General features: G+C 47.4%; 1 protein-coding gene across 1 annotated transcript in view; it reads right to left on the bottom strand.

Annotated features, from left to right (window-relative positions):
* Positions 1-12,543, bottom strand: part of LOC115082458 (5'-AMP-activated protein kinase subunit gamma-3-like) — a gene marked incomplete at its 3' end in the record, with an annotated part of 63,588 nt that extends 51,045 nt beyond the window's left edge. Inside the window, 2 exon segments of the mRNA XM_029586687.1 lie at positions 689-795; positions 12,439-12,543. Coding sequence (XP_029442547.1) covers positions 689-769 — 81 coding nt within the window.
* Between the last annotated feature and the right edge of the window lie 1,841 nt (positions 12,544-14,384).

Here is a 14,384-nt window from a genome sequence, read left to right as displayed (position 1 = left end):
ACAAGCATGGTGGTGGGACTGTAAGCAATAAAGCAGAGCTTGGGCTATGTTTGTTGTTACTGTGAATGGGCAGAGGTTGATAACCCCAGGACTGCCTGTATAAGTTGAAAAATGCACTTTGCAGCCCGGATTGCTAACATCTTCTGCATGAGCAGGAGGATTCAAGGTTTAAGTGGTAGAAGCAGCCTTGAAGAGATGAGGACGGAACCTGCTCAGAGAGGGAGCCTGGTGCAGGCGTTCGGGGAAGCTAATCCCGGCATCCGCTGCAGCCACCAGGTGGAGATTCAGCAGTGTAAGAGTCATCTGCCTGCCGAAGAAAGTCTGGGGAGCACTGAGGAGGGAACGCATGGTGGGCGAGTAGAAGAAAGTTTGAATTTTCTGCAGAAGTGAACTCAAGTAAGAAATGTAAGTTTTCCAATAAAACGTGCCTAAATTCTGCTATGCTGGCCTAACGGAGCATAGAAAGTCAGGTAAGAAGCATTATGAGGTTTAACTTACTGAAATAGCCTTGCTTTTCTTTAAAACAAAAGAGTTAAGACTTCTTCGTGCCCTACTGAGAAGGAATCACGGACAACAAAAGTAAGACAAAACCCCACGTGCAGTTCTCCAAGACCGGAGCTCGCCCTCAAGATGGGGCAAAGCGAACGTCAGCTAGGAAGCAGGGTTAAACTGGCCTCCTCCCTCATACCTGTAAGGTGGTGTCGAAGACGACCAGTTTGTTGCTGGTGGGGACAGCATCATAGCAGCAGTGTTGCATCATGAAGTTCATGTAAACCTTGGCATCACGGAGGGGATCTGCAGGAGAAGCACAGACAGCGTCACCTTCAGAAGAGACTCCTGCCCTCCCCAGCTGTTGGCGAAAGGAAAGTGTGCTGGTGACCCCGACGAGCTGGGCAAGGCAGGCCAAACTGAATCCAGACTCCAAGGCTCTCACTAAGATGTAGCTTTCGAACGGGCACCCAGGCGTACATACACGCGTGCGCATTGGTGTGCACCCAGAGGCATGGCAGTTTTATAACACGCACATTCACACACATGTTCCTCATAAAATAGCCTAGGCAAGTGTACCTGTGCGCGCCCAGCAGTGTTATGGATGCCCAACTGAGGAGCAGTTTCATCAGTTCATCCACCAGTCTGCCCGGTGTTCTGCTAGGTCCTCCCCCCAGTTACCCCAGACTCCTGTAACTTTCTTTTAAGCTAAAAAACTCAGAAGCAAACCACCTCTCAGAATAATCAACAATAGAAATAAACAGAGAGGGAAAAGGATTACAATCCAATTACCATAAAACAATCCATTAAACCTATTTAAATCACAAATGACAAAATCATAAAAAAACAGCTCAAAAATATTTTAATCTGCAGCCTCTCGCCGCACAATGGGCCGCAAGCTGTATATAACTCGAATTGGCCAATATTCTCCATATTCCCGGACGGAAAAACCGTCTCTTAATAAAATTTAAAAATGGCGCTACCATGTCTCAAGTAAGTAAACGGTTTTTCCATCCGGGAATATGGAGAATATTGGCCAATTCGAGTTATACTACTGGCCACTGGAGCGGGATGCCAGTGGCCAGTAGTTGTTCCACCTTCAGGCAGCAAAACACTGCACGGAGCGGCAGTAGCCACAGAGGCATTCACGGAGCGGGATGCCAGTGGTTTGTGTTCCACCTTCACGGAGCGGAAGGTTGGAGGGCGGCCATCTCCAAAAAAACAAAAAACAAAAAACCAAAACAAAAAAACAAAAAACAAACAAACAAAACAGAGGTGGGTAGGAGTATGGGGCAGGGGTGTGGCCGTTTATTGCGGCAGTTGCTACCCCTGATTGAGCTGGATGTTCACTGGGATGCGGATACAGCGCTGCTCTCTGCATTGGTGGAGGGGTGGAAGGGAATTGGGGCCGGAGGGTGCTGGAAGCCAATAGTGACGGGGGGGGGGGGGGGGGGGGGGGGGGGGGGAGATTAAAAAAAAAAATGGATAAACTGCGTAGCTTGCTGGGCAGACTGGATGGGCCGTTTGGTCTTCTTCTGCCGTCATTTCTATGTTTCTATGTTTCTATATTAAAATCCCCTGACGAAGACTGATGTACAGTTGAAACATGATTCATGTTGGGAATTTTTGAGAATTGTGGTGGATAAGCTGTTACTGCTGTTTCAAATACTCCAATCATTTGGCTAAGTATTCGATTTTATACCTCGTTTTTCAGTATTAGTTGGTGCTTAAAAAATTGGGAAAATTTGAAGTTTATAAAAATAACTATTGCTTGGAATGAGTTTAGGAATAAAGATGTAATAAAAATCTTATAAGGAGATACCTGTTCACAAATGACATTAAATGATTAAAATCTTAAACTGCTCTAAAGGCTGATTACAGCTTGCGGCCCATTGTGCGGCGAGAGGCTGCAGATTAAAATATTTTTGAGCTGTTTTTTTATGATTTTGTCATTTGTGATTTAAATAGGTTTAATGGATTGTTTTATGGTAATTGGATTGTAATCCTTTTCCCTCTCTGTTTATTTCTATTGTTGACTTTCTTTTCAGCTTACACCTCCTCCATAGCAGAAGTAAAGTGCTCGTGCCCAGGTGTGCAGGTACTTGCATGCATTTCTCATGGCCCCGCCCTGGAATGCCCACGCCCCGCCCGTTTTTGGCCAATGCGAGATATTTGCGCATTGGCACTTGTGCGCACATCTGCCTGCCTTATAAAATCGGGTGGACACGTGCAAGTGCCAGATGCCCGCACATCTCCTGATTTCAGCTCACGTCCAGCTCTTAAAATTCAATTTTTAGTGCATCTCAGCCCTGCGGCAGCAGAGTATTTCTGATTTATTGACGTTCCCTATAACATTCAGATAGTTTACGTCACAGAACAGAAAAAAGTGGTTCATGAGAAGCAACGCGTTAGGTCTTTTCCACAATATAGAGAGAATCCTTAGCGACACAACAGCAAGAAAAAAAGAGCTCATTGCATGCTCCTACCATCAGGTGCTGCTGTGAGCGTCCCACGCAATGCACCCACTTTTGTCGGCATGTAATATATTTCTTATGTTGATCAAACGGCATGAATCACTGCGATGGACTGCACTCTTTGTGCACAGTATTTTATAATGTTTATTCTTTCATTGCTACCCAATGTTCCTTCATCGTATTTGCTTATGGGTATTATTTACAGCCCAGATACCGTTTGCAGAGCCCTTTATGAAACTGCCTGCAAGAATGTTCATATCTCAAGGATTGAGGACAGCCTAACCGTCCACCTGCTTTATTTACAGTTGTCACTAGCCTGACCGATAATTAATTCCAGGCCTCGGCGCTTAGCCCTCGCACTTCTGCAGATTCTACACTCGGTGACCTGAGCAGTTGTCTGTGCTCGTCAGTCGCCTCGGCCACACCTTGCTGCATCCACATTCGTTCCCGCAGTCTGGCAAGTTTTTCAGAGGGTGGCCAAATCCAAAATTGAAGTGGTTTGCCAAACTCAAGAACTCCTCTTGCTCTCTGAGCCCACGTCTACTTACAATTCTCTTCCAACTTAAAGACAAATTTCTGGATATCACCACCATGCTAGTAAATCTTTTGGTAGAGGAGAGGGGATACCAGATGGCTTTAAAAAAGGGTAACCTAGCCAGATGTTGATGCTCCTCAAGCTAACAGCCAATTTCTAGTCTTGTCACTCTGGGGAAACCTCTGGCAAAACTTGTTTATCCCCAACGGGTCGATTTTCTTCAGGGATGACAATGTTTTGCATCTGCACCAGTTTGGTTTTTGTCAGAAGCGTTGCACTGAAAGTCTGTCCTTTTCCCATGACAGTTACCCTTTTGCAGGAGCTGGGTCGGTAGTCACCACCTTTCTTGATGTGTCATCAGCCTTCTTCACCGAAGCCCACGCCATACTTTTGAAGTGACCGAGGGATTTTGGTGCTGGGGGAATTGTTCTTTCATAGTTTCAGTTGTACCTTGAGGGACAGGATCAGCACGCTTGCTTTTCTGGGGCAGGGGGCCCTCCGAATGGTTTGTGCCGCCCTCAGGGGTATCACAGAGTTTTGCATCGTCGTCAGCCCTTTTTAATATCTATTTGAGACTTCTCTGTGATTTATTGGATCAACACTCTATTACGTTTCAAATTTACGCTGACGATGTGCAACTTTATTTCCCCGTGAAGGCAAATTTATCCTCTACATTGAATACTGTCACCCGTAGCCTTTCACTCATTTATTACTGAATGTTATAGCAAATTGGAGGCTATTGGCTTTTCAAGATGGGAAGATATTTTGATTGGGCAATTGCTAAACCCTTCTTCCATCACGGGTAGTCCCATTCAATTTTGGGACACTCTACAAAAATTGGGGATTCTTATTTGATTTCAAGCTCTCATTTAAACCCCATTTCCGACACATTCTTAGAAGGGATTATTTTAAATTACGCACACTGCGCCACTTGAAACCCATTTTAGAGCGTAGTGATTAAAGAGCTGAAGGTTCAAGCCTTTAGATTATTGTACTTTGTTGTGCCTCAGGCTCCCAGCTTCCACGATCAGGGGCCTGCGAGTTTTACAAAATTCCGCCGCCCATCGCGTCATGAGCGGGCGCAGATGGGATCACGCGACATCACTTTTCCCAGAGTTGCATTGGTTGCCTGTACAGCAGAGAGTGGCATTTTAAATTTTAGTTCTAATTTTTAAAGTCTTGCAAATGAATGGTCCCTTCTTACCTTGCCGATCTTTTAACTCTCTATAATCTCTCATGGATGTTACGCTCTCAAGCAAAAAAAAAATGTCTTAACCGTTCTCCAGGCTGATGGTAACAAGGAAGTGAACCTTTCGTATTAAGGGCCCTGATTTGTAGAACGCTCTGCCTGGTTTCTTATGGGCTTTAGATGATATTTTAGGTTTTTCGAAAGCATTGAAAGACTTTTGTTTCAAGCAGCCTTCAGCTGCCCTCTCTCGTAAACCATGGAGATGATGTGCTTATATCAGCCAGGAAACTCTATGCTAAGGTTGAGGTCTATATGTTTTAATTGTGAGTTGATTTAGCTTTTATATTGGTTTTTTCGTTTTAACCTTGTAACCCGCTTAGCATTATATTTCAGTATGGGCAGAATATAAATGATTTTTAAATATAAATAAAACACTAAAATCCACAGCATCTCGTGTAAAAGGGCTTATGTAACCGTGAGAGCGTCTGACACACGCGCGGGCCGAGCACCAGAGTCTTCGGAAGCAGATGGTGAGTGGACCTAGGCCCAGGGGCAGAGAGAAACCCTTCCCTCTATGAACCCAGTTCCTCCTCTGCCACTGCTTTGTGCTGGTGGTGACTCCAAGATATATTCCAAACAAACGTTTATACCTTGAAATACTATCCAATCTACATTTACAAGATAGTAGGGGCTACATGAAAGCACCACATTAACCAGAGTTCACAGACTTTCAAAGCCAACAAGCAGCTTTAGGACTACCAAGTTAACAAAACTATTAAAGGTCAAAGGATTTCTTCCAGTCTCTCCAAAATACCCTCCAACATTTCCACTTTACTCCCCAGAAATGTCATCATTTCATTTGTACTCCCGTCTCCCGGTTATACCACATCAAACTGGACCATTCACTAGGGTCCATCAACCTTCCTTCAGTATGACACACCGTAGTACTCCCTCATGGATTACAGGCTCCCTTCCCTCCTTAGCAGTATCGGGGGATCGGGCATCCCCCGGTGGGCCGGTCGCTCTAGTCACGTGGTCTGCCGAACGCGGCTGCGACAGAACCATGCTCAGCAGACCACGTGGTATCTCCTGGGCGGCGAATCCCCGGGCCGGTCGTCATCGGGAATCCGCCCCTGCTCCTTAGGTCAAGTGCTCTGCATCCTGCTCTCCATAGATCTCACTCAGGCAGCCTCTCCCAGCTTCTCTCCTCAGGTCTTCCATGGGCCGTGGGGACACACACGTCATCCGGGTCCCCATGAGAGGGAAAACCTCTTCAGCCTTGGGCCTTTCCCTCTTGAGGGGGAAAACCCCTGCAGGTCCCTCTCCTATAAGGGGAGGTCCCTGGACTCACCGCTCTTGCTGGCACCTCCCCCACACATTGAATCAGCATTATATACCCCTATGCATATTTATGTATAGAGAGGGTGGTGGATGCAAGGCATAGCCTCCCAGTGGAGGAGGTGAAGACAAGGACAGCATCTGAATTCAAGAAAGCATGGGACAAGCACAGGGGATCTCAGAGGGAGGGTAGGGACCGCAGAGCTAAGCAGTTGTGTGGAGGGGCTAAGTCAACACCATCTTTGTCTCCCACGCGGGGAGCAAAATCCAACCCCCTCTTAACTAAATCCCTCTGCACCTCCCCAGCTAGTTAGTCCACTCCTTATGGTAAGGAAACCAAGGGTTGCTTACATCTGTCGGAGTCCCTGCTCGTTTAGCCCTAAGGGTTCCTTACGTCTGTCGGAGTCCGCGCTCATTTAGCCCTAAGGGTTCCTTACGTCTGTCGGAGTCCGCGCTCGTTTAGCCCTAAGGGTTCCATACGTCTGTCGGAGTCTGCGCTCGTTTAGCCCTAAGGGTTCCTTACGTCTGTCGGAGTCCGCACTTGTTTACCCTAAGGGTTCCTTACGTCTGTCGGAGTCCCTGCTCGTTTAGCCCTAAGGGTTCCTTACGTCTGTCGGAGTCCGCGCTAGTTTAGCCCTAAGGGTTCCTTACGTCTGTCGGAGTCCGTGCTCGTTTAGCCCTAAGGGTTCCTTACGTCTGTCGGAGTCCGTGCTCGTTTAGCCCTAAGGGTTCCTTACGTCTGTCGGAGTCCGCGCTCGTTTACACCTAAGGGTTCCTTACGTCTGTCGGAGTCCGTTCTCGTTTAGCCCTGAGGAGTTCCTTACATCTGTCGGAGTCTGTGCTCGTTTACCCTAAGGGTTCCTTAAGTCTGTCGGAGTCTGTGCTCATTTACCCTAAGGGTTCCTTAAGTCTGTCGGAGTCCCTGCTCGTTTAGCCCTAAGGGTTCCTTACGTCTGTCGGAGTCCCTGCTCGTTTAGCCCTAAGGGTTCCTTACGTCTGTCGGAGTCCGCGCTCGTTTAGCCCTAAGGGTTCCTTACGTCTGTCGGAGTCCGCGCTCGTTTAGCCCTGAGGAGTTCCTTACGTCTGTCGGAGTCCGCACTCGTTTAGCCCTAAGGGTTCCTTACGTCTGTCGGAGTCCGTGCTCGTTTAGCCCTGAGGAGTTCCTTACATCTGTCGGAGTCCCTGCTCGTTTAGCCCTGAGGAGTTCCTTACATCTGTCGGAGTCCCTGCTCGTTTAGCCCTGAGGAGTTCCTTACGTCTGTCGGAGTCCCTGCTCGTTTAGCCCTGAGGAGTTCCTTACGTCTGTCGGAGTCCGCACTCGTTTAGCCCTAAGGGTTCCTTACGTCTGTCGGAGTCCCTGCTCGTTTAGCCCTAAGGGTTCCTTACGTCTGTCGGAGTCCGCGCTAGTTTAGCCCTAAGGGTTCCTTACGTCTGTCGGAGTCCGTGCTCGTTTAGCCCTAAGGGTTCCTTACGTCTGTCGGAGTCCGCGCTCGTTTACCCCTAAGGGTTCCTTACGTCTGTCGGAGTCCGTTCTCGTTTAGCCCTGAGGAGTTCCTTACATCTGTCGGAGTCTGTGCTCGTTTACCCTAAGGGTTCCTTAAGTCTGTCGGAGTCTGTGCTCATTTACCCTAAGGGTTCCTTAAGTCTGTCGGAGTCCCTGCTCGTTTAGCCCTAAGGGTTCCTTACGTCTGTCGGAGTCCCTGCTCGTTTAGCCCTAAGGGTTCCTTAAGTCTGTCGGAGTCTGTGCTCGTTTACCCTAAGGGTTCCTTACGTCTGTCGGAGTCCCTGCTCGTTTAGCCCTGAGGAGTTCCTTACGTCTGTCGGAGTCCGCACTCGTTTAGCCCTAAGGGTTCCTTACGTCTGTCGGAGTCCGCGCTCGTTTAGCCCTAAGGGTTCCTTACATCTGTCGGAGTCCCTGCTCGTTTAGCCCTGAGGAGTTCCTTACGTCTGTCGGAGTCCGCACTCGTTTAGCCCTAAGGGTTCCTTACGTCTGTCGGAGTCCGCGCTCATTTAGCCCTAAGGGTTCCTTACGTCTGTCGGAGTCCGCGCTCGTTTAGCCCTAAGGGTTCCATACGTCTGTCGGAGTCCGCACTCGTTTAGCCCTAAGGGTTCCTTACGTCTGTCGGAGTCCGCACTTGTTTACCCTAAGGGTTCCTTACGTCTGTCGGAGTCCCTGCTCGTTTAGCCCTAAGGGTTCCTTACGTCTGTCGGAGTCCGCGCTCGTTTAGCCCTAAGGGTTCCTTACGTCTGACGGAGTCCCTGCTCGTTTAGCCCTAAGGGTTCCTTACGTCTGTCGGAGTCCGCGCTCGTTTAGCCCTGAGGAGTTCCTTACGTCTGTCGGAGTCCCTGCTCGTTTAGCCCTAAGGGTTCCTTACGTCTGTCGGAGTCCCTGCTCGTTTAGCCCTAAGGGTTCCTTACGTCTGTCGGAGTCCGCGCTCGTTTAGCCCTAAGGGTTCCTTACGTCTGTCGGAGTCCGCGCTCGTTTAGCCCTAAGGGTTCCTTACATCTGTCGGAGTCCCTGCTCCTTTAGCTCTCGTCTTCTTCTGTGCTCTTGAATCCTTCAGCTCCTGCTTTGTTATCCAAGCCCTGCTGGGCACCAGAGCCTGAGGCCTCAGCTCGAGGGGAAGGTGGCTGGGACAGGCAGGAGACTCCTTTACTCCTGTTCAGCTCCTGCTCGTCCCTCACAGGCAGTATATGCCCCTGACATCTAGGTGGAAACGGTTTCCTGGGAGATTTTTTGGTAGCTCAAATTGTTTAGAAAGTGTCATTTTTTGCCAGCCAAATGTCTGATTAGTATTTTCTTGCATGGCGCCCCTGCTTCGGGGACCTCCTGCAGGGGCCACGTTCTCCCAGATCCCCGGGGTGCTGGGGTTCTTTCCGGCGGGGAGGAGGATTGAAGCTCACAGGGGTGGAGACTAACACCACGCAGTCTCTCAGTGCCTTCAGGATTTCTTTCTTTGGACTTCCCTGCTTTAGGGCACCTTAATCTCTGAACGGAGGTGCTGGGCACTGGCAGGGCTGTAACCAAAAATACTTCAAGTCCAATCAGCAACCAACTCTTCAATCAATGTTCACAAAAAAACAAATCCCAAAAACTTTTGATGGCCTCAGACCTGCACTGTTCAGCCAATCTCCTTTTTTTGGTGGCAAGCAGCAGGAAAATGACCGAGCCCTCCGGATGGTGGCAAGGGGGCTCCTATCTCTGTCTCCAATGTTCCTGAACACAAATGTCGTCCCCTTCTCGCAGGCAAGAAGCCAGTGGCAAAATCTCCTCCCCAAACAAAACGTTTTTCCAAAAATACTTCTCTCTTCTCTGCCACCCCCTCCTTGTATCGCAGGCAGAGAATCCCAGCTCTTCATCCCGACCTCCTCCAGGCATGGGGAGAACCCAGTGAGGTAGGACCAGGCTCCACAAAACCTCTTCCAAATCCAGACTTTCAGAAAGCTCTTCCTCCTCTCCACGCCCACAGACAAATCCTGCGGACTGTGGGGAGCAGGGCTAGGAACGCGCTCCTCCTCCTCCTCCTTGTACCAGGCTGTGGGAGCACTCGTTCCTTACTCTCCAGACTAAACAACACTGCCACGCTGCTCCTCACCCTCCAGTGCATCCTCGTAGGAGGTTCCCGCAACTCCTAAATCCAGGGATGGTAACTTTAAAACCAGCATACGTGGCCGAGAGTGCACATACACCTGAATTCTATATAGACCGGGCGAACGTGCGCGCCTAGGTGTGCTCCGAATTGTAAGCAGTTGCAGAAGGAAGCGTTATCTATGTATTTTCCTTAAGACTTCTTGGCTTTTGCACGCACAAGTGAGCACAATTTTAAAATATGTGCGTGTGCAAGACGTTACCAGCTTTACCAGTCTGGTTCTTCAGCCTGCACTCTCACCAGTTTACCCAGAGCCCTCACCCAGTCATATTTTCACTTTCAAGATGTTTACGATCACTTACACCTGATATCGAGCAGAAGTAATTGCGCGCAGGTAAAACAGCGACGTGCATCACTTTACCAGGCTTTTAAATAGCCGCTCATGCGCAAACACATTGGCCCCTCCCTTGTCCCTTTTTTTATGCGCAAAGTTACTCGCGTTCCCTGTGTTACGTGCACAAGCAGCAGGTTTCAAAATAGATTTACCCACGCGTGTGCTTTTATGCACGCGGTCTTCTTGTGTGTGTGCCTTTTTTTAAAGCGTACCCCTTAGAAAGGGCTTAAGCTAGGGACCATATGCACACAGAGCAAGGCGTCCCTACAGGCATGAGCTGGTGTCCAGTTCCGTTCAAGTTGATGGAATTGTTCTTTCAGGAGTGGGAGACCTTCATGCAACCAAGAGGAGGTTCCTGAGAGGCCTGGTTGGATTAGTTTTGAGGGAGGCTAGGGTATCGATGACTATGCTAAACTCATCATACCATTGTTGGACGAGGTTTCACTGCTTCGGAAGTGGTCGGTATTTTTAGTAGGTTAAGGAGCTTGTCAATGAGACAAGGGTCATATTTCTGGTTAGAAGTTTGGGCTGAGGAATATGATTTTTTTTTTCTGAGACGAGGAGTGTAGCCCGCACTAGGAAATAAGACTAACCAGGATACAGAATCTACCATTACTGTGCTAGGGGCTATGTTAATGCTAGTGCAGTGAAACAGGAAGCCTAGATACCAACTACCTTGAGAAGTAGGAATTTGATTAGGTGTGAGAGTCCAAGATCCTCCATATTCCATTGGAAGCTGATGTCGTTACCTTTGGGAGGGGGCCTGTGCATAAGAACATGCCATACTGGGTCAGACCAAGGGTCCATCAAGCCCAGCATCCTGTTTCCAACAGTGGCCAATCCAGGCCATAAGAACCTGGCAAGTTCCCAAAAACTAAGTCGACTTAGATAATAGCAGTGGCTATTATCTAAGTCAACTTAATTAATAGCAGGTAATGGACTTCTCCTCCAAGAACTTATCCAAATCTTGTTTAAACCCAGCTACACTAACTGCACTAAGCACATCCCCTGGCAACAAATTCCAGAGTTTAATTGTGCGTTGAGTGAAAAAGAACTTTCTCCGATTAGTTTTAAATGTGCTACATGCTAACTTCATGGAGTGCCCCCTAGTCCTTCTATTATCGGAAAGCGTAAATAACAGAATCACATTTACCCATTTTAGACCTCTCATGATTTTAAAGACCTCTATCATATCCCTCCCCCGCCCCCCTCAGCTGCCTTTTCTCCAAGCTGAACAGCCCTAACCTCTTTAGTCTTTCCTCATAGGGGAGTTGTTCCATTCCCCTTATCATTTTGGTTGCCCTTCTCTGTACCTTCTCCATCACAACTATATCTTTTTTGAGATGCGGTGACCAGAATTTTACACAGTATTCAAGGTGCGGTCTCACCATGGAGCGATACAGAGGCATTATGACATTTTCCGTTTTATTCACCATTCCCTTTCTAATAATTCCTAACATTCTGTTGCTTTTTTGACTGCCACAGCACACTGAACCGACAATTTCATTGTGTTATCCACTATGATGCCCAGATCTCTTTCTTGGGGTGTAGCACCTAATATGGAACCTAACATTGTGTAACTATAGCATCATTTATTTTTCCCTATATGCAACACCTTGCACTTATCCACATTAAATTTCATCTGCCATTTGGATGCCCAATCTTCCAGTCTTGCAAGGTCCTCCTGTAATGTATCACAATCCACTTGTGATTTAACTACTTTGAATAATTTTGTATCGTCCCCAAATTTGATAACCTCACTCGTCGTATTCCTTTCCAGATCATTTATATAAATATTGAAAAGCACCGGTCCAAGTACAGATCCCTGAGGCACTCCACTGTCCACTCCCTTCCACTGAGAAAATTGTCCATTTAATCCTACTCGCTGTTTCCTGTCTTTTAACCAGTTTGTAATCCACGAATGGACATCGCCTCCTATCCCATGACTTTTTAGTTTTCGTAGAAGCCTTTCATGAGGAACTTTGTCAAACGCCTTCTGAAAATCCAAGTACACTACGTCTACCAGTTCATCTTTATCCACATGTTTATTAACTCCTTCAAAAAAGTGAAGCAGATTTGTTAGGCAAGACTTCCCATGAGTAAATCCATGTGACTGTGTTCCATTAAACCATGTCTTTCTATATGCTCTATGATTTTGATCTTGAGAATAGTTTCCACTATTTTTCCTGGCATTGAAGTCAGGCTCACTGGTCTATAGTTACCCGGTTCGCCCCTGGAGCCCTTTTTAAATATTGGGGTTACATTGGCCACCCTCCAGTCTTCAGGTACAATGGATGATTTTAATGATAGGTAGTTGAAGTCTCCTAGTATGAAGAGTTTGTGGGTAAAGATAACAAAGTTATATGGGAGTTCAGAGAGTCTGAGGAAGGAATCAGATTGATTGTCTGGTGGATGTTTGGGTCATTCACCTCCTTGGACTTTTAGTTTGAATTGCCTGCTTCCAATCAGGTCAAGAGCCCAGGAGAGATGGAAGATGAGAACTACTCGTCCACGTCATCCCTGATGAATGCAAAGAGTTTGCAAACACATTGTGTGATAAACTGCAGGACAAGTTAACAGAAAAGTTTGATGTGTGCACGTTGCATGGTTAGTAGAGATTTAACAAGAAGAGGATTTGGTAGATGACTTCAAAGTCTGTTTGTAGCCCATCGCAGGCGAGAGACTGTAGATTAGATCATATAGCACTATATTTACTCTGATACCAATCTTCAAATAAATATTTATTGTACTGCATTTGATATACAACTCAGTTTTCATTTTAAGGTGAATTTTAAAAGCTGGGCGCGTGCCAGAATTGGGAGATGGGCAGACAAGTAGCACATGTGCGTGTCCACCTGATGCACGAATATCTCACATCGGGGGGAAAAGGAGCAGAATGTGGACAGGGAACAGGACCAAGAGCAGGCGCTGAAGTAGCTACGTGCCCTACGCATACACACACACATATATATTTATGTCTCTAAAAAGTTATATATGCATATAGTAATCTGAATTAATTGTGGAAGTCTTCAACCCTTATAAAAGTTTGTAAACAACAGATGCATCTATCGATTGACTAAATGATTATAAAAAGAAGTCAGCACAGCGATAGGGTTTGATGCGGATATAATGTGAGTACCCACCCAGTCATTCAAACATTTCTGTGTTCTCTTGTTGGACTATTAGTGAGATTTTCTATGTAATTATTTAATGAAACGCCAACATTGCTCCCCGCTTAAACAGCAGGGGGTTAAGAGGAATTGGATTCAGACAACAACCGAGGGCCCCGACTTCCATGATCTGGGATACTGTTACACGGACATAAGGGGGAAAGCACAGGATTGCTTCTATGGCCAAGTCCTAAAGGAAATGAAGAAAGCATGCATGGGGGTATCTTGCTGGTGTGGCGGTTACTGCCCTTAACCAATAAACCTTCCTACTCTTGATGCAACTCCAACATTTGCTCTCTGCTTCAACGGCAGGGGAAAAGGGGAATTGGATTTAGAGAGCAATCAATGAGGACCTCAACCTTTACGGTTTGGGAAACTGATAAGCATGGGGGTAACCTGCACGGAGCAGTGGTTATCCCCTTAACAGAAGGCATGGATTACTGCCCTTAACCAATAAGCCTTGATACTTTTGACGCAACTGCAACATCGCCCTCTGCTTCGAAGGGTGGGGGTGGAAAGAAAGAGGAATTTGGATTCAGAGACAACCAACACAAGCCCTGACTTTTTTACAGTCTGAGGTCCTGATGTGCAGACATTAAGGAATAAACACAGGACGGCTTCTACTGCCAAGTCCATAAGCAAAGCACGTCAAGCAGCCCTGACTGATACATGAGGGTAACCTGCACGGCGTGGCAGATGGGGAGCTTGCTGGGCAGACTGGAGGGACCTCTGGTCCTTTTCTGCCATCATTTCTAGGTTTCTATGAGTACAAATTTCCTTCTGCTATGGCGGAAGTGTAAGTCTTTATAAAACTATTTCCAGGCATCTACGCAGTGTTCGATGGATCTGGGGTAAAGAACCAGGGCGGTGTGGAGGACCCAGCTCTAGACTGGGTGACCTGCTGGACCAACTGGTGAAGCTGCTCATGGGTTGGACGCACGCCTGTTGTAAAATCCCCTCACTTGCGCGTCCCTAAGCCAACTTATGCTGCTGTGCTGGCGCAAGCTTAGAATTAGGAGCACGCCAGGGATATGTTATAGCGTGCGTGCGCGCGATATAAAATTGCTGCTCATCTGGCCAGTGCCTTCGTGCCCGTTCGAATATCATGTTATTGCACATTACACTTCTACGCTGCCTTACTCAGATAAAAGCTCGAGTCCTCGGTGTTGGGAGCAGCAGCAGCCACCCTCCCTTCTCCCCAGGGT

This window comes from Rhinatrema bivittatum, unplaced genomic scaffold (genome assembly GCF_901001135.1).
Source record: "Rhinatrema bivittatum unplaced genomic scaffold, aRhiBiv1.1, whole genome shotgun sequence".
Taxonomy (NCBI): Eukaryota; Metazoa; Chordata; class Amphibia; order Gymnophiona; family Rhinatrematidae; genus Rhinatrema; species Rhinatrema bivittatum.
The sequence above is the reverse complement of the archived record's forward strand: the minus strand, read 5'-3'. Positions and strand labels throughout refer to the sequence as shown.